Genomic DNA, 19,732 nt, shown 5'->3' on the forward strand with positions numbered 1-19,732 from the left:
GAATGAGTGGCAAAGCATGAGACTCTACTATGGCGTCACAGCTGTCTCCCTAAGACCCCGTGAGCGGAGAAATACTTAGACTCATGCATGTACTGTACCACAGGTGTAAAGTTTTTAAAAAATATATATTTTAACTTCAGATAAATAATGAGATTCCAGGAGAAGCTCCTTCCTTTCTCATCAAAACAGTTCTATCTGTACTAACGGGCCAGATCAATTATTTTTAAAACTATATAAAACATGATAGGGTTTCGTCTGAAGGAAACAGCGTGCTTTGGATTCAATGAAAAGTACACAATGGATCTCTGATGAACTCGACAGCATTATTATAGCAGGAGAAAAGCAATCATTGTTCTGGTTTTTGGGGGGTTGCCAAGTTGGAAACACTGGTAGGTGCTCTCAGGCTGCAGGGTGGGGCCTGCTGGGCGATAAACATGGCAGCGTTCTCTGGAAAATACCGTGTTTGGTCTCTGAATCCCAGGGTGACTGGCCTGGTGAACAGGGCTTGCTCTCGCACTGTGCAAGCTCTCTTTCTTGACCTCCCTCTTCCTATGGCCATCTTTTCACCTTTTATCTGTTGTTTCCATCATTGGCATCTAATCGGTGAGCACTAGGTAATTAGAGGCAGATTTTCATATTTAAATATTTATTCCCTTTCTATTTTCACTATTCCCTTAGGATTTATGAAGATTTGATACTAGCCTCGTGGTTCCATAGATATCGTACTAAAATGAAGGCAGTTCGTAACTTCACAAAAGCCTTAATTGTCGTTTCTTAAAAAGAGAAAAACATGGGTTTGTGTTAGTGTTAAATGTCTGTTTGGTTTGCAGAAGGATGGTCAGTCTTATCAATGTCAAATCAATTTAACAAAATCGAGGAAAAATAATCTCTTACCCCCCATTTTTTTTCCTTACCCCCTTCTCCTTTCCAGCCCTGGTGAAATAGATGAGGCAGGAGACAAGACCATTTTTGCTGTAGGTTTGTGGGGTGACTCGCTGGCTTCTACCCTCGCTCAGCGACAGTATGACCCCATATAAATAGCCTCTTGGAATCTCCAATCTCCCCAGCTACAAACTAAGGGCCCCAGGAGCCAAGATCCTTTTCGTTCCTACATATGCCTTTCTTTGCAGAGGACACAATACCCAGAACCACATAAACACCTAGCAGGCAGCTGTTGAGAATTTGTAGAAAGGCCAAAATGCCTTTATTTATAAATAAGTAAAGTGAGACTCAATAGAAAGTATACTCATAGAGGTGAGTCTAGACTCCATCCATCTTGTTGCCCCTTAGCCTTGGCAAATGCCTTTCATTACCCCTGTAGGAAATCGGAGATGAGAGCTCCGCTGAGAGAATCTCAGTGGTCTGATTCTTCAAGGGATGTTTTTCAGGATAACGTGACATTTCCTAGGGTCTTGCCTCCTTCCTCTGTTACAGTCCAGATGGCATCCTGGTTCAGGGAGCAAGCAGGAAGATATCCTGCTTGTAGGTGGGCCCTTCCTGAATTACAAGTGATTTAAAGAAAACAAGCCATCACATGCTCTAGCCCCAGGGATGGACCTCCCCATCTTCAAAGGCAATGCAGAATTCAGTCACATGCTCCAGTCCCTCCAGTGGTTTTCCACTTGAGCGCTCTTTGTGATTTAGGATTTGGTGCGTGAATCTGGTTCTTTATTACCAGACAACCTTTTACCATATCACGTCTTCTGTTTTCAGTGTCATGTGTTAAGGGGAAAAGTCCTTCGGTAAATACAGCGTAAACATTTTTGCAAATGTGCGAGTTCAGATGGTGCAGTTCCTTGCCTCCCTCAAAGTTCCTTTCTGTTTTTATCCTAAACATCCTAAATTAAAGTGTTTGTGTTAGAAAGACCCTGCACAGTCATATCAGGCTCCCTGAAACACCCACAACAGGACCGAGACCAAGAACCTGATTGGTACCCTGTTACTAGGTGATATCAGACAACTAAATGAGAATAGTTTAAAATCAGTGAGACTCGGGAATTCCTTGGCGGTCCAGTGGATCAGACTCCGTGCCTCCACTGCAGGAGGTGTGGGTTTGATCCCTGATTGGGGAAGTGAGATTCCCACATGCCTTGCTGCACAGCAAATAAATAAATAAATAGAGACTCAATAGAAAATATACTCATAGAGGTAAGACTAAATCACATATCTTCACACTGTTTTTTGTTTTTTGTTTTTTTTTTTTGTTTTTTGTTTTTTTTTTTTTTTGCGGTACGCGGGCCTCTCACTGCTGTGGCCTCTCCTGCTGCGGAGCGCAGGCTCCGGACGCGCAGGCCCAGCGGCCATGGCTCACGGGTCCAGCCGCTCCGCGGCATGTGGGATCTTCCCGGACTGGGGCACGAACCTGTGTCCCCTGCATCGGCAGGCGGACTCTCAACCACTGTGCCACCAGGGAAGCCCCTGTTTTTTTTTTATGTTGTCTTTCTATTGAGAAAATGACTTCTCTCTTGGTTTTCAACACTTAAGTTTTTTCCAAACTGCATTAGATATAGAAATGGTGCCGGGCCATGTCCCTTGGGAGCCCCAGTCTCACATCCTTCTTCAGGGAAGGCCAGAAAGAGTGCTTATCATTCAATCCTGTGTGGCTGTGTACAGATGGGTTGTCTAGATTTCTCCCTTCTGGCCATATTCTTAAAGGAAACCCTTCTGGAGCGCAAATTTCTCTCACTCATCCTATAGCGCTTGAGGGTTAGGGTTAGGGTTAGCATGCGGCTCTGTCATATGCACACTGTACGGATTCTGGTGCACGCTGAGGTTTTCCAACTTCTCCAGTCTTTGTAATCACTGCTGTATGTCACCTTAAGAAAAGCTCCCATACTATTATTCCCGTAGCATTTGCTTTGGCCTACCTGCCCCAGGGCGGAGTGCCAGAGACCATTGAGATGTTTTGCTTTAAGTCTTGTGGAATTGTTGAGGATCTGCAGAAGCCTCTGCTGGTCCAGTTTTTTCACAGTTCACTTCCGTGGCTCACTTGTCTTCTTGTCCCACTTTACGGTGGGTCTGTCTCTAAAGAAAAGGCAAAACTGCTCCATGCTTTGACTTCAGCTACGTTTTTCCCCTCGCTGCCTAAGCTTGTTCTTTTGGATTTTTGCTCATGTGTTCTCTGACCTTTCTCATGCCATGAGGTTTTTGTTCCATAAGAATGTTTTCATTTGCCTCTTCTTTTTTCCATTTTGTATACTTCTCTTTTTTTTTTTTTCCGGAGCCCCTTTGTCAAATAAATTACCTCAACTTCAGAAAGGACCACATGATCACATTTCCTCATGTTTCAATGCTAAAAATAGCTTGTTTCCTACTTTGATTTCTTTTGCTTTTTTAACTTTGTGCCTTATATGTGGACATTCTTTGGGCATGTGTTATGACTCTTTGAGTTGCATGTGACAGAAACACAACTCAAAGTTGCTTAAACAGACCCCAGAACTTACTGGGTCATAGAATTGAGGTGCCTGAGGAGAGCCTCCGAGTAAAGCTAGATCAAGGCTTGGAACGGTATATGCGGGACCCTTTGTGAAGTGACCAACCGTCCCTGTGTGCCCAGGTCTGAGGTGCGTCTTGGGCATGGGACCTTCCATGCTGAAGCCAGGGAAGTCCCAGTTTGGTCTGAACTGGTCACTCTATCTGTCTGTCTGCCTGCCTGTCACTGGGTTGACTTTATTCAGTTTGCTCCTCCCCACATGGTGTCAGAGAGGCTCCGAAGCAGCTCCAGCTGCTTGCTTCTCACCGCCGGCACTCCCGAGAGAAAAGAAAGCTTTTCTTTCCTCATAGTTCCAGCAACAGCTCAGGGAAGTCGTCAGATTGGTCCTGCTCGGTCCAAATCCCTATCCCTAAACAAACCAGGGGCAGGAAGAATGCTGACCAGCTTCTCTTGGGTCACTTTTTCACCCTTGAGCTAAAAGTTCAGGGCAGGCTATGGTGAAGGATGGTTCTTCGCCCGTGATGCCTGCCAGACAAAAGCACACGCCCACTGCAAGGTGGTTCCGGGTCCTGCAGGCAGGGGGGTTTCAGTGAGCATCTCCACCTTGGTTAGAAGGACAAGATGTAATGAGGTATACAGTTTTCAGCACTTGGGCAATTATAACTTGGAGAAGACTAATTAAATTACCATTGTGGAAAAGGCATGATCTCAATAAGCATACTTCTCTTCCCTCATAAAAACATTTTATTTATTTTTTTAAATTAATTTATTTATTCTTTAAAATAAATTTATTTATTTTTGGCTGTGTTGGGTCTTCGTTGCTGCGCGCGGGCTTTCTCTAGTTGCGGCGAGCGGGGGCTACTCTTTGTTGTGGTGCACAGGCCTCTCATTGCAGTGGCTTCTCTTGTAGCAGAGCATGGGCTCTAGGTGCGCGGGCTTCAGTAGTTGTGGTGCACGGCTCAGTAGTTGTGGCACACGGGCTTAGTTGCTCTGCGGCATGTGGGATCTTCCTGGACCAGGGATCAAACCCGTGTCCCCTGCATTAGCAGGCGGACTCTTAACCACTGCACCACCGGGGAAGTCCGTCATAAAAACATTTTAAATAAAATTATATTTTATTTATATATATAAATAATAAGTATATCAATAAATAATTATTAATATAAATGTGATAATTTTATACAAATATACCTTTATATGGATAGTACTTAGTTTGCAAAGGAATTTCTAACACATTATCTCGTTTAATTCTTATAAGAATTCTATTAAGGGGAGGACTGTTGTTCCCATTTTGCAGATGAGAAATTTAAGATTAAAATAAGTAGCTTGTCCAAAGACAAATATTGCATATACCTAGCAAGAAATAAGAATGAAACGAGGGAATTCCCTGGCCATCCAGTGGTTAGGACTCAGCACTTTCACTGCCGGGGCCCAGGTTCTATCCCTGTTCAGAGAACTGAGATCCCACAAGCCGCGCAGCGCAGCCAAAAAAAAAAAGAATGAAAATAAACATCTGGGGGAAGTAGGGGGAAGCAGAGGTGAGATTTATGTGGTAAGCTTAGATTAAATTGAACCTAGTTTTATGAATTCTTCATTTGATTATTGCAATAACAGCAAGCGTTCAGAAGATGAAACGTAGCTAATTCTAAGTCTCATTAAGCTTGGGGAATGATTATATAATTGGACCCCCCCAGGAATTTTCTCTCTTGTTCCTTATGTCATCTGGATACTTAGCCCAGTTTCCTGAAAACGTTGGCTTTTCCCTGCGAGCTGAAGGTACAGAAAAGATCAGGAGAGTAATGTTTACGAACATCTGCCCATGGGTCTGCGTTATCTCAGTTTAATCGTGGCAAGAATCCTGTTGGGTCGGTATCTAAATTCACATTTTACAAGTGTGAGGATGGGATCAGAGGGGCTGAGTGACGTGTCCTGCTCCAAAAGCCGGAAGCACAGTAGAGAGTGCAGCGGGCACCTGGGATTCTACACGCTCAGAACTCAACCCAGGCTCGCCTTTGTGTGCCCCTCAATCAACACCGCCCTCTGTTAGCTTAGACCTGCCGGCCGGCTTCTCTCTCCTCAGTTCTCACCACCCCCATCCCTCCAGCCCTGGAGCTTGGTTTCCAGAGTCTAGAGGACCAGGTTGGAATCCTACCTCCTCCATCGCCAGCCTTGTGACCCGACGACTGGAAAGCCCAGTCTTAGAGTAGCCGTGTAGCATAGATGTTGAAAGCTCGACCCTGGAGCCAGACTGTCTGAATTTGAATCTCTGCTCTGCCATTTACAAGCTTTGTGACTTTGGACAAGTTACCTAAATGTGGGAGCCTCCGTTTCTTCATCTATAAAATGGGAGAAATAATGATATTTACATCAAATCTGTGAGGTTTAGATGAGTTTGACCAGTGCCCAGCCCATATTTTGAGTGTTAGTTTTTATTGTTCTTACTGTTATTATTTTCTTCATCTGTAAAATGGATATTCATTCAATAAATTTATTTTATTTTATTTTTTATTGAAATATAGTTGATTTACAATGATTCATATATATATATATACACATATATACGTATATATATATGAATATATATCTCTATATTCTTTTTCAGATTATTTTCCCTTATATGTTATTACAAAATATTGAGTATAGTTCCCTGGGCTATACAGTAGGTCCTTGTTGGTTATCTATTTTATATATAGTCGTGTGTCTATGTTAATCTCAAACTCCTAATTTATCCCTCCCCCTCCCCCAGTAAATATTTATTGAGCACTTAGATACTGTGCTGGGTACTGAGAAATAATAGTGAATAAGTATATAATAGTGAATAAGACAAATAAGGCCCCTACTCTCATGGAGTATTCTAGAAGGAGGAGACAGGCAGTAAAAGGTAGACAGATAAGATAATTAGAGATTCTAAGTGCCATGAAGGAGACAAGCAGGCTGACGCAGGAAGGGACCTACTTCTTAGTGAAAGTAGCACATGAACCGCACATCCAAAATGAGAACAAGCCATCGGAACAAGAAGGAGGTCCCAGGCAGAGGGATGAGAGGTTGCAAAGGCCCTGAGGTGAGCAAGGGCTCCATGTGTTCAGGAGCCAGAAAAGCAGCCAAGGGGGCAGGGGTGAGGGCTGGACCTGGCGTGACGTGGGTGAGGCCCTCGTGTGACGGTCGCGGGGATGCCTTGACCTGGCAGCACCCGGTTCATAGGGTTGTGGGCCGAAGACGCAAGGGGATGTGCGCAAGGGCTCGGCTCCTTCCAGGTACCGGGTAAACGGTTAGTGAATGGGATCTGGCTTTTGGCCTCCTTTCCATGGCTGGTGCCGCCATCCCTCTCTCTCTTCCTCTCTCTCCTACAGTAGCCTGCTTTCTTTCTAACTACTTTCCCTGACTCCATTCTCAGCCTGCTTTAATCCATCCTCCACAGTGACAGAATGAGCTCGATAAAAATGCGCGTCGGTCTCATGATCACGTCTCTCTCCTTCTTAGAAACCTCCTGTGCATCCCCGTCACATACAGCCTCACGTCCTAACCCCTTTGCTGGAAGGGAGCTCACTGCAGTGTGGCCCCTTGACCTCTGCAGCATCTTCTCGCCCTGTGCTCCGCCCCCCATCCCATACCGCACACCAGCTGTACCAGACAACTCGTGGGTCTCAAATGTGCCACTTTCAGCCTCGACTCATGCCAGCTCCCCTCCAGAATGCTCTAGAACGCTCTTCCTCCCTCTCCCTCCTCTGGCACGTGCATGTCTTTGAAGATTCGGCTTAGAGTCATATTCTCTAAAGTGCCTTTCCTAATTCTCGCTCCTGTGGACTCCATCCCCCTGTATCACACTGTACTCCAGTTAGTCTGCAATGCTGTGTTTGTGCTCCTAGTGACCTTCTAGACTGACCTGCAGGGATGGCAGCAGCACCTGCTAATTTCTTCTTCCTCATTCCTGGCACAACGCCTGGCACACGAGCAATGGAGCCCTGGCTCCTTGGTGTCATTCCACTTGCACAAACTCAACTGTTTTCCCTCTCTCTCTTTCTCTCTCTCTCTCTCTCTCTCTCTCACACACACACACACACACACACATACACACGTGCACACTCACAGTGTATGTAAGTCTAAACGGCCATCCCTCCACCGCCCTCCGTTCCACCCAATGAGTCTGGGGTCCACAGTAAGCATGAGGTGGATTCTGCATTCCCATGATGGGCCTTGGTTCCCATGCTCACGAATCTTAAAGATACAGTGTGCATCTCATGACATGGCCCCTCAGCTCAAATTAACTTCTTCATCTGGTGCTTGTAAGAAGAAACCACCATCTGGGCCAAGATTAAAAGGAAAATTGTCAGCATTGGAATTAGGGAGAGACTCTGTGTCACCTTAACACGGCACATTCCCAAAGGATTTCTCCAGAGGAATTTTGACTGTATGCTGTCTTCCCTGTACATACTGGCTTTGTAACCTAATCTCCCAGTAGGATATATACCTTCTCTAAATGTTTGTTGGATTTATTGATTGGCTAGTAATTGGCAAAGTATGGGCACAAATTCAGATCATCCTATTTCTAATCTAGTGTTCTGCCCCCATCCCCAATTCAATGTATAGAATCGCTCTTTTTTTAAAAAAATAAATTTATTTATTTATTTTTGGCTGTATTGGGCCTTCGTTGCTTAACATGGGCTTTCTCTAGTTGAGATGAATGGGGGCTACTCTTCGTTGCAGTGCGCGGGCTTCTCATTGCGGTGGCTTCTCTTGTTGTGGAGCACGGGCTCTAGAACGCAGGCTCAGTAGTTGTGGCGCACGGGCTTAGTTGTTCTGCAGCATGTAGGATCTTCCTGAACGAGGGCTCGAACCCGTGTGCCCTGCATTGGCAGGCGGATTCTTAACCTGTGCCAACAGGGGAGTCCCTAGAATCACTCTTTTCTAAAAGTTGTTTGTACTCAGAAAAGGCAGATAGGGTAAAAGTGCCACGAAGAGACGATTATCTGAAGCCAGCAGCCTTTGGACAATACTTTTGTATGTGACTCAAAGCCACAGAACTTTGAGCAATAACTTCAACATTAAGAAAAAGCTATCATGTGTTGCCAAAAGTGTTAAAGGGCAATGCTTTTATAATCCCTCTTTGGAAACTTATATTTAAATGGATTCTGTTCTTCTCATTTCTTGGTTACCAACTACTGAATTGAGACTTGGGTAACAGCTGATTTTAGAGCCACTATTCTCAGTGAAATGCAGAACTAGGGAGAGTGAAGTTTTCAGTAAACAACCCCTGTGAGTCTTTTCCCCAGTTTGCTTTTTGGCCCTTGCTGTTCTCTCTCCCTTGGTGATCTCACTGGCCTCCAGGCTCATCACCATTCCTGTCCTGATGCATCGTGACCCTGCATCGTGCTCCCAGGCCCTCTCTGCGTTCCTCCCAGGCCTCTGGGCATCTCTTCCTGAGGGCCCCACTGGCACCTGCTCAGGTGCCCCCACTTCCATTGCCCTACTCACCAGAAACCCCCTTCTCCAGAACCTCTGGGACAGGCACTGCTGTCCTCCATGTCAGCCGACGTCTCCTCTTCCAACCCCCAACACCTGATCAGCACATTCTGTACATTGTGTGTGTGATAGGTTTCCAGGGAGTATCACTGATCGGTTCCGGTCATTACTGCTCTAACTCCAGCCCATCCTGCCCATCTCTCAAGTAGATTGTTAGACCCATCCATGTGGTCTCTCTGGCCCAAGTCGCCCTCTTCAAAACATTCTAACCCTCGACATATTTTTCTTCTAAGAATAACTTCTCAATTCCAAAAGCTTCAGTGACATTTTTCAATAGCTTATTGAATTATTCAATACAAACATCTCAGTGTGGCACGTTGGATGGTTGCATATCCCTGTTGAAAATCACATCAATATCACTGATTAATCAATTCCCATGGCTGCCTTCCCTGAAAGGAACACTCCAGAAAAACCACGCCTTGTATTCCTGCCTTTGGTACTTTTTTTCTTCTCAGTCTCCTTCCTTGGGTCATTCTCCTCTATTTCTCCTATTTAAATAACGGCCTGAATAGGTCTCCATTCAATGCCTTGTCATTTAGGGAGTGTTCCGTGATCTTTTTTTTTCCTCTATTGTACATTTCAATGCCTTGTCATTTAGGGAGTGTTCCCTGATTTTTTTTTTTTTTTCCTCTATTGTACATTTTGTAAACCTTTGTTGTAACTCCTTTTTTTTTTTGGCTGGACCTCCAGGGAAGTCCCAGTTGTAACTCTTTTATGCCATTCTATAATCTTCTTTGAACTGTAATTATGAATGTGGATATCATATTACCCTGACAACTATTATCTCTTCAGGGTCTTTTACATTTTTGGCAGCTCAACATAGGGCACATCCAGTGGGATAAGAATAAATATTTATTGAACTGGAAATAACTGAAATAACATTTAATATGCCCCTCAGCATGGCTGCCAACTCAGCTGCAAATCACCCCCTCCACTGCCCCCTTCACCACCACACACACACACACACACACACACACACAGCCTAGATTCCTTTGCCAAATCTTAGTAGGTCAGCTTCAGACAGCATCTTCCAGCATGTTCAGTTTTTCTGGGAATTTTCCTGAAGTCCTTTCTGCCCCTAGTCAACAGCAGTGGCACTGTTCTCTCTCTTCTGTTTTTCCAAAGCATCTTGCTCATCTTGGGAATGCTTCTCAATGCCAAGTTCATCCTGGGGGCAGCACCAGCTCAAGCCAAGGCCCAGCGTCTGTGAGCTTAACCAGTGGGCACCTAACTCTGCACCAAAGAAGTAAAAATAACAGCCTAACATCAGAGGACCCTATTTTAAAGACCAGATCTGGGTTTTTACAGGGCTGCTGCTCTGATGGCAGTAACCCATCATTTGATGAAGCAAATGACTCTGCTAAGAGCTTTAGTGATTTTTTCCTGGGTCTTGGAGTGGGCAATTTGCAGTCTTAGAAAGCTACATCCAAAGCAACCGTTATAGGGAATTTCCTGCACTGTGCGGCCAAAAAAGAAAAAGAAAAAAAGGGAACCCACTAAGTAGCAGTTGTATCAATTACTTTTCTCTTTTTTTCATATTCATTACTTGTATCTTCATCATTACATCATTACTGATTGCTTGACTTTATTTAGATCAAGAATGATATGAAAGCAATGCAGCATGAACTTAAGGTAAAGAAAGCAAACATTCTGAGAGCCATTTTTTTACATGAACATGGATTATACCATTTAATGCAGACCAAAGGCCATGCAGTTTTTGCGGGTAGGCTTTACTTCCATTCAGATTCTTTTCATGTAGATCATAAAAATACAATACAGTGTGATGAGCCCAATTCAGAAATTACATGCTGCAGCCCATATTAACACTGACAGTTCCTAATAGAGGAAAAGAAAATTAAATTTTCTTTTTTTAATTTTTTGGCTGCGTTGGGTCATCATTGCTGCGTGTGGGCTTTCTCTAGTTGCCACGAGCAGGGGCTGCTCTTCGTTGCGGTACGAGGGCTTCTCATTGCGGTGGTTTCTCTTGTTGCGGAGCACAGGCTCTAGGCGCATGGGCTTCAGTAGTTGTGGCACACGGGCTCAGTAGTTGTGGCTTGCAGGATCAGTAGATTTGGCTCGCGGACTCAGTAGTTGTGGCTTGCAGGATCAGTAGCTTTGGCTCGCGGGCTCAGTAGTTATGGCTCACAGGCTCTAGAGAGCAGGTGCAGTAGTTGCGGTGCACGGGCTTAGTTGCTGCGCGGCATGTGGGATCTTCCCGGCCAGGGCTCGAACCCACGTCCCCTGCATTGGCAGGAGGATTCTTAACCACTGCACCACCAAGGAAGTCCCGACAATTTTCTTGACCTAACTAACCAGTTCTTAATGTGGTTTCTCAACGCCTGTCTTTCATTCTCTGATCTGAATAGTACGTGACATTCTTTCTTGACATGCTTTTGGACAAAGCCATGAGTAGAAGAAGTTTTTTCCCAAATATGTTTACCTTTTTTGAAAATTGAGATATAATTAAGACAAAATAGTATATCAGTTTCAGGTGTACAACACAATGAGTTAATGTTTGTACATCCTGTGAAATGGTTACCACAGTAGGTCTAGCTGGCATCCATTGCCATGCACGGTTGCAGTTTTCTTTTCCTTGTGATGAGACCTGTTAAGATCTACTCTCTTAGCAACTTTAAAAGATACAATAATGTATTATTAACTGCAGTCACCATGCTGCACGTTGCATCCCTATGACTTAGTTATTTCATAACTGGAGGTCTGTACCTTTTGACCCCCTTCCTCCATTTTGCCTAACCCACCTCCGCCTCTGGCAACCACCAATCTGTTCTCTGCATCTATGGGGTTTTTTTGTTGTTTTAGATTCACATGTGAGTGAGATCATACCATATTTATCTTTCTCTGTCTGACTTATTTCACTTAATGCCCTTGAGGTCATAAATGGCAAGATTTCCCTCTTTTTTATGGCTGAATGTATATATGTGTGTGTGTGTTTGTGTGTGTGTTTTCAATTCCTTCAGATAAATTCCCAGAAGTGGAATTGATGGATCATATGGTAGTTCTGCTTTTAATTTTTTGAGGAACCTCCACGGTGGCTTCACCAATTTACATTCCCAATAACAGTGCACAAGTGTTCCCTTTTCTCCACACCCTCACTGACACTTGTTATTTCTTGCCTTTTTTTTTTTTTTTTTTTGTACGCGAGCCTCTCACTGCTGTGGCCTCTCCCATTGCGGAGCACAGGCTCCGGATGCTCAGGCTCAGCGGCCATGGCTCACGGGCCCAGACGCTCCGCGGCATGTGGGATCTTCCCAGACCGGGGCACGAACCCGTGTCCCCTGCATTGGCAGGCGGACACTCAACCACTGCGCCACCAGGGAAGCCCTGTGCAGAAGGTTTTTAGTTCAATGTAGTCCCACTTGTTTTTACTTTTTTGTTTTTTAATTTTTAAAATTTATTTATTTATTGGCTGCGTTGGGTCTTCATTGCTGCGCACGGGCTTTCTCTAGTTGCGGCGAGCGGGGGTTACTCTTGGTTGCTGTGCGCGGCCTTCTCATTGCAGTGGCTTCTCTTGTTGCAGAGCACAGGGTCTAGGTGTGTGGGCTTCAGTAGTTGTGGCTTGCGGGCACTAGAGCGCAGGCTTGGTAGTTGTGGCGCATAGGCTTAGTTGCTCCGCAGCATGTGGGATCTTCCTGGACCAGGGCTTGAACCCATTTTCTCTGCATTGGCAGGCGGATTCTCAACCACTGCACCACCAGGGAAACCCTATTTTTGTTTTTGTTGCTTGTGCTTTTGGTGTCAGATCCAAAAAGTCATCACCAAGACCAATGTCAAGGAGCTTATCCCCCTACGTCTCTTTCTAGGAGTTCTGTGGTTTCACGTCTCACGTTCGGGAATTCCCTGGCCGTCCAGTGGTTAGGACCCCACGCTTTCACTGCCGAGGGCCCGGGTTCAGTCCCTGGTCGGGGAACTAAGATCCCACAAACCACACGGCACAGCCAGGAAAAAAAAAAAAGTCTCATGTTCAAGTCTTTAATCCTTTTTGAGTTATTTTTTGTATATGCTTAAGATAGGGGTCCAGTTTCATTCTTTTGCATGCAGCTGTCCAGTTTTCCCAGCACCATTTATTGAAGAGACTGTCCTTTCTTTCCAAATATATTTACTTTGTATCCACTTCAATGCCATGTTTTCAGAGAATGGATGATTGGAGGTTGTTCTTTCAAAGCCTTTACCCTCGAGCTCTGTACTTACTTCCATGATATTCATTCCCCCATAATCTTTCTCTTCAGCCAGATTTAAAAGATCAGAACTTAACTGTGAAAATATCAGAGGATAAAACTGCAATCTTGCCTAAGCAAGCTGAAGATGCTAAGCTCATCCTAAAGGAGTTAGCTTCCTGCCATGCTCAGCCCCCTCTTCCAGGTGTTTCCTCATTAGGCACCCCCTTCCCTAGCCCCAATCCTCACATAATTCCTCTTTCATCGAAAATCTGTAATTCTGCCCTGAGTTCAAGTTGGAGCTACTTCTTTGAGCTCCTTGGGGTTCTACAGAAAAAAAGGCCCTCCTGCCTAGGACTCCAAATGCCCTCCCATGTCCCTTATGAAAACTGCCCACCCCAGACCCTGAAGTCCCGGCTAGGTGTCGGGTGGTCTCCTAGAGAGGCTGAACACTTCCCCATAGGGTTTCTCCTCCCTCTGGACTTCGGTCTGTCTAGACTAACTTCTCGCCACGCCACTTCCAAGAAAGCCTTCTTGGTTTCTCTCAGGTCAGATGTGCTATCACATTTTCAACTTTCTCCTGCACTTAATCTAAGCAAAACTCCCTAAAGCAGTTTTCCTGTAAAAATAGCCTCCTCTTTATTCTGTGCAGAATCTAGAAATATCACAACATTTAGAGCTGAAAGGAGCCTTAGGGAACATCTTTAGTTCCTAAAGTTGTACAAATATGGAAATTGAGAGTCAGAGAGATCAAATGGCTAGCTGACTACACTGTTCCGTAAGATGAGTTAACATTTGCTGGCTTCATTGCCCATTTATTATAAATTTTAATAAAAGCGTTTCCGTTAATAAGACCACATATTTTTCTATTAATTCCTTCTTTACAGAAAGATGTGCCAAGTCATATGTGGGGTGGAGGGAGGAGGGGATTTTAGATATAGTTAACACTATAATAACAGTTATTTTCCTTTTAGGTTCTCCCTTCATTGTATAGGTTGCTACTAACACATTCTTATAACCACTGGGGAACATCTGTGTAGTTAGAATGGTTTAAGTGTATTCTTTTAGGTTCACTATAAAGTTACCCCACAAACGTACATCATTTCGTCCTCATGCCTCAGTGGTTCAGGGATATGTTTGGAAGGGTCATGTAGAGTTTTTTTGCACTACAATTTGCAGAATTTTTATGACCTGCGTGCACCTTTCACCCAGATCAATGGTTTCAGCATTTCCTCTCCTTCCATACTGATCAGTTATTGAACATCCTCTAGGTGGTATATCTTTCAGCAGTGACGGCTTAGGACCGACGGTATCTAGGATAACCAACCCATCCTGGTTTGCCCAGGACTTTTTCAGTTTTAGCACTAAAACAATCCCACGTCCCGGGAAATCCCTCAGTCCCGGGTGAACTGGACAGTTGGTCACCCTAAGTACTGCCCTTACACATTCCTGCTCATCTTTCCAACGCCCAAGGCCTCTCAGGACTGAGAATTAGTGCCCTAGGTATTTATGTTCCACAGAACAGCACTGATCATTTACTGGAAGAAGAAAAAAAAAAAAAAGATAACTGAAACTACTCCGTTCTGTAGGTTACAACACATTTAAGACACACTGAAGGGTAGTAATCAAAACTACACTATCAGACCTGAGAGCCCTAACCAAAGCAGACCAGGACTGAGCCTACCCTATTTATAACAATTTTCCCATTGTTTTTGAAGGGACAGGATCAAGTTTAAGGATGTCATTTAAAGGGATGGATTGGTAAATATAAAATTTGAATCTAAAACCACTTGAACCAGTGGGAGAATCAAATGCAAAGATTTTCTTCAATTCAGTACAAACACAGAACATATCTTGGAGGCAAATTTTTTCCAGGTTTAATTTATGGGAAAGCAGAAGACACATCTGCTTGTGGGGATTTATCTAAGCACTCTGCCCTAACAAACTGTCTAAACTCAAGTAAATGACAGGTCCTATGGGGAAAGAAGCTAGTATGATAGTGGATTGAATAAACTGAAAACGAGTCAAGAATTTAATAGGGCTATTAAAATTATTTGTTGGAGGAAGCCACTGCCTATCTTTATTTTAAGACTTTTGTTTTCTTTGAGTATCTTCAAAATACAGATCTCTGGTAGCAGCTGAATGATAAAATACTGTCTCTTAGGGCTTCCCTGGTGGCGCAGTGGTTGAGCGTCCGCCTGCCGATGCAGGGACACGGGTTCGTGCCCCAGTCCGGGAAGATCCCACATGCCGTGGGGCAGCTGGGCCCGTGAGCCATGGCCGCTGAGCCTGCGCGTCCGGAGCCTGTGCTCCGCAATGGGAGAGGCCACAACAGTGAGAGGCCCGTGTACCGCAAAAAAAAAAAAAACAACAACAACAAAAAAAATACTGTCTCTTAGAAGAAATGTCTCCTTGCAACTTCAACTTTCAAAACTATGGGGGTGGAGGAGTTTGGCAGTACTTTGTATGAGAAGGGTACCAGAAGAATATCCCAGATTTGGAAGTATGTGGGACATGCAAGGTCTTCTCCTTAAGAATTTGCCATTTTTTTTCTCAGAGCACACATTTGGAAACGGAAAAGTTGTATAGAAAGACAAAGAGTCACCAATTCTGTCCCTTGAGATTTAACAAAATACAGCCAAAGGTAAAATTAGTGTGTGTTTGTTTTTTTGCTTTTGTTTTTGCTTTTGCTTGGAAAACTGGAATTAAATCTGGGCCATTAACCACAAGAGGGAAAGAAATTTGCTACCCAAAGGAGGCTGCTAGGGACGTAGGAAAAAGCAGTGTGATCTTGGAAGAATGAGGCTAAGCTGGGGTGACGGTATGCGGAATAGTATATAGTAAAATACAGAAGGCTTCTTAGCCAGATTTACTTTCATAGACTTTCTATGATGCTTTTTAAAAAATTGGGACACTAAGGCACAGTGATCCCAAGAAACTTTCTTAAGGTCACATAGTAAACAGCAGAGCCCAATTTAAACCCTGTTCCAAAGCCTTGGTCTTCGCCAGCATGCTCCATCACAACCTTTTTGCAGGGTGCACCAGCTCGCTGGGTCTCTGGAGAACAGGTTCAAGAGACTGCAACTGGGAATGAAGGGCAGTTCCCTTACTCTGGGGTGTAGGGAGAGGGCTGAAGGGGCTGGAGCTGCCTTGATGGCTCCCATCTGTACTTTGGGGTCTTTTAGGTAAAGAATGACCCATCAAGCACTACTGTTCTGCTTCACTAAAGGTACCTAGGAAGGTGGGTGGGTGCTTCAGTTTCTATATGAACCAAGTCTGGCAACAGAGAGAGATTCTGTAAGTTTTGTTGAGTATGCCTTCTGTGCAAGGCATTGCTCTAAGCTCTTTTTATGTACTAATCTATTTAAATCTCTTTGGAACGCTATGAAATCAGTGTTCCTAATATATTTGTTTTACAGAAGAAGGGAAGCCGAGGCATATAGCCCAGTGCTCTGCACTATAACCCCAACGGGGTATGCAAAGGGATTCATGCAGCAGGTACAAGGATGACCAACATTACCATTTTCCCTCATTTCACATTTCTTCCTCTGGAAAGTGCAAAGACTCTGATATTACAAAATTTAGGCCTGGAGAAACTTGATTATTATCTAGAAAAGAAATCAGCCAGTGACATACAGCCTGGGGGCTAAATCTGGCCTATTTTTGTATTGGCCACAAGCTAAGAATGATTTTACATTTTTAAATGGTTGTAAAAGAAAAAAAATTATTTCATGACATGAAAATAAGAAATTGAGATATCAGTGTCCATGAATAAAGTTTTAGCAGGACACAACCTCATACGGTTATGGCGACTTTCAGAATTTTCAGAACACAGTCATAGAGTTGAGTGGTTGCCTCAGAAACCAAAGGGCTCTCAAGCCTAAAATATTTACTACCTGGCCCTTTACAGAAAAAGCACTGACGTCTGATATAGAAGCATGTGGTAGACATATTTGCCTAACATTTTTTTCAGAAAAAGTTTTGTCAGAATTGTGAGTTTCCTAGATAATTTAAAGGCTGCCCTTTTGTGCACAAAATGGTTAATTAAAAAAAAACTATTTGAATAAACATATTTCAGAAATTCCTTTTTAAATAAACTATGCAAAATATATGTACAAGAATATATTAATAAATTTATATTTCACTGAGTGTTCCTACTCTGCTTGTTTTCAACCCCAAAGCACTGGGTTGGCCTTCACAGTTTTCAAGCCCTTTCATTAACTTATTTGATAATTTTAAATACTAGAGGTATTGATCTATAGTAATAAAATGGTCATGGGGCTGTACAAATGCCAGTCATTCTTTGATTGAATGATCTTGCACTGTTTTTGGAGTTTTTCTTTTCTTTTTTTTTTTTTTAATTGAAGTATAGTTGATTTCCAGTATTATGTTAGTTTTAGGTATACAGCAAAGTGACTCAGTTAAGTGTGTGTGTGTGTGTGTGTGTAATTTTATTTTTAGATTATTTTTCATTATAGGTTATTACAAGGTATTGAATATAGTTCCCTGTGCTATACAGTAAATCCTTGTTATTTATTTTATATATAGTAGTCTGTATCTGTTAATCCCATACTCCTAATTTATCTCCCCCCTTTCCCCTTTGGTAACCATAAGTTTGTTTTCTATGTCTATGAGTCTGTTTCTGTTTTGTATATAGATTCATTTGTAGTAATTTTTAGATTCCACATATAAGTGATATCATATTTGTCTTTGTCTGACTTACTTCACTTAGTATGCTATTCTCTAAGTCCATTCATGTTGCTGCAAATGGCAATGTTCCATCCTTTTTTATGGCTAAGCAATATTCTAGTGTGTGTGTGTGTGTGTGTGTGTGTGTGTGTATATATATATATATATATACCACATCTTCTTAAGCCAATCGTCTGTTGATTGGTACTTGGGTTGTTTCCATGTCTTGGCTATTGTAAATAGTGCTGCTATGAACCTTGGGGTGCACATGTCTTTTCAAATTCAGGTTTTCATCTTTTCTGGATATATGCCTGGGAGTGGGATTGCTGGATCATTTGGTAGCTCTATTTTTAGTTTTTAATGGAAACTTTTGGAGTTTATCTCAAACCTACTTCACTCTGAGTATATCACTTATTGCTGACAAAAGGGCGCCCAATCTACCAGTTCTGTATTCCTCTTCTAATTTGTGATTTCTTATCTGTTTAGATCTGAGAAAGTTTGTTATGATTGTGTCTAAACTAAAAGTGAATAAGCTCAGCCTCAAGAGAGCTTCATATAGAGGAGCTTTGATGCTTAAACCAAAGACGATAAACTGCATGCTGGGGGCCAGTGCAGTCTCCAGCGTGCATATGTGTGCATGCACTCGTGTCTTAAAAATTTGTTTATTACTTGATAACATTTAAAGAGTTTGGAAATTTTTTCAAATAGAATTCAGATTTCTCCTTCCTCTCCAAATATCTGAGGAGCTGGCAGCACTGGCCCCATGACCCCACGTTATTCAGGGCTGACTTTGAGAAGGAGGGGCGTGCTTTAGGTGGGGCAAGCACCTGAAGGCTCTTTACCCCCATCTGCACCCTCCCTCAATGTCCACAACACCGCGGCCAAGTGTTTGCTGCCGCTCGTGAACTCACTAGCCCTGTTTTTGTTGCCCTCCACCAGCTTCACCAACTTTTTTCACTTACTTTCTCGCTTACCTGCCTGTACACATTTGAGTGTGTGAATCCAGCCTACCAAGTGTGATCATTATTTTGGTTGCTGGGAGACGTTTTCTTGTTTACTGTCTGGGTCTCGCTTGTGGCCAGTGTTTGAGGTTGTCAGAATGACATCACCAAAGCCTTCGATGAGAAGCAGGATGGTGTAACCTTGGGAGAGATGAGACGGCCTGGCAAAAAACATTGCCTTGATTCAATAGCCAGTAACTGTGCCGGAAGAAGCAATCAGAGGTAAAGGAGAACTCTAAGGACTCGGGAACAGGTCAGGCCCAGACTGTAGCCCTGCCCCTGCAAGAAGTCATTCACGTTTGCCTCTGAGACACCAGCGGGGGCAGATGCACAGCTCAAATGAGGTTAATGAGAGCTAAAGTGACTGTAAAGGAAAAAATATCCCACCGCGTTCTCCAGAAGCCGCCCCCCCCATAGCCTAGCCTTTTGTTTTAAGGTTTGAGCCAAGCGAATTATGTGTTGTTAGTGGCTGTCCTTGTGCTGTCTCCTTGATTGTGACAGTAAAGGTTATCCTGGGGGCAGAGAGAGGCAGGGAGTGATACAAAATGTCCACTTGACGACCATTTTCAATATGGTAAGCCAGCTAGAGTGAAGAGAGCAGAAATCCTGTCCTGGTTGGAAGTTAATAGCTTAGCCTGCCCAATTATTTGCTGGAAGAAAATTCCTGTTCAGTTGCCACAGATACCAGGCCAAACAAACCTACAGCTGGGCCAACCGCTAAAAAAGGCATCGCATTCTAATCTCTGGCTGTTCATCTAAATCATTGTAAATAAGGCAGAACAGACCAGAGAAGGGGTTTGGGATCCTGCTATTTTGAGCTGTTAATCACATTGTACCCCCTTCTCATTTGCAACCTGCTTTGACTAAATCATGTTGAAAGATTTGTTGAGTTTGCTTTGCATTGGCATTGGATC

At 43.5% G+C, this 19,732-nt stretch overlaps 1 protein-coding gene across 12 annotated transcripts in view; it reads left to right on the forward strand.

Moving 5' to 3' along the window:
• GCNT2 (glucosaminyl (N-acetyl) transferase 2 (I blood group)) overlaps positions 1–19,732 on the forward strand; it is a 147,580-nt gene that overhangs the window by 69,605 nt on the left and 58,243 nt on the right. Inside the window, exon 2 of one of the 12 annotated variants that reach the window (XM_027128348.1) lies at positions 6,914–8,053. The exons of the other annotated variants lie outside the window; for them this stretch is intronic. Within the exon in view, the coding sequence (XP_026984149.1) occupies positions 6,914–7,179 (266 nt within the window). The 3' untranslated portion in view covers positions 7,180–8,053. Of the gene's footprint in view, positions 1–6,913; positions 8,054–19,732 lie in introns of those variants that run through there. 12 annotated transcript variants of the gene reach the window in all.

The sequence above is a fragment of the Aethalodelphis obliquidens genome, unplaced genomic scaffold (genome assembly GCF_003676395.1).
Source record: "Aethalodelphis obliquidens isolate GAN/ISIS:26980383/991018 unplaced genomic scaffold, ASM367639v1 scaffold34, whole genome shotgun sequence".
In the NCBI taxonomy this organism is placed as follows: Eukaryota; Metazoa; Chordata; class Mammalia; order Artiodactyla; family Delphinidae; genus Aethalodelphis; species Aethalodelphis obliquidens.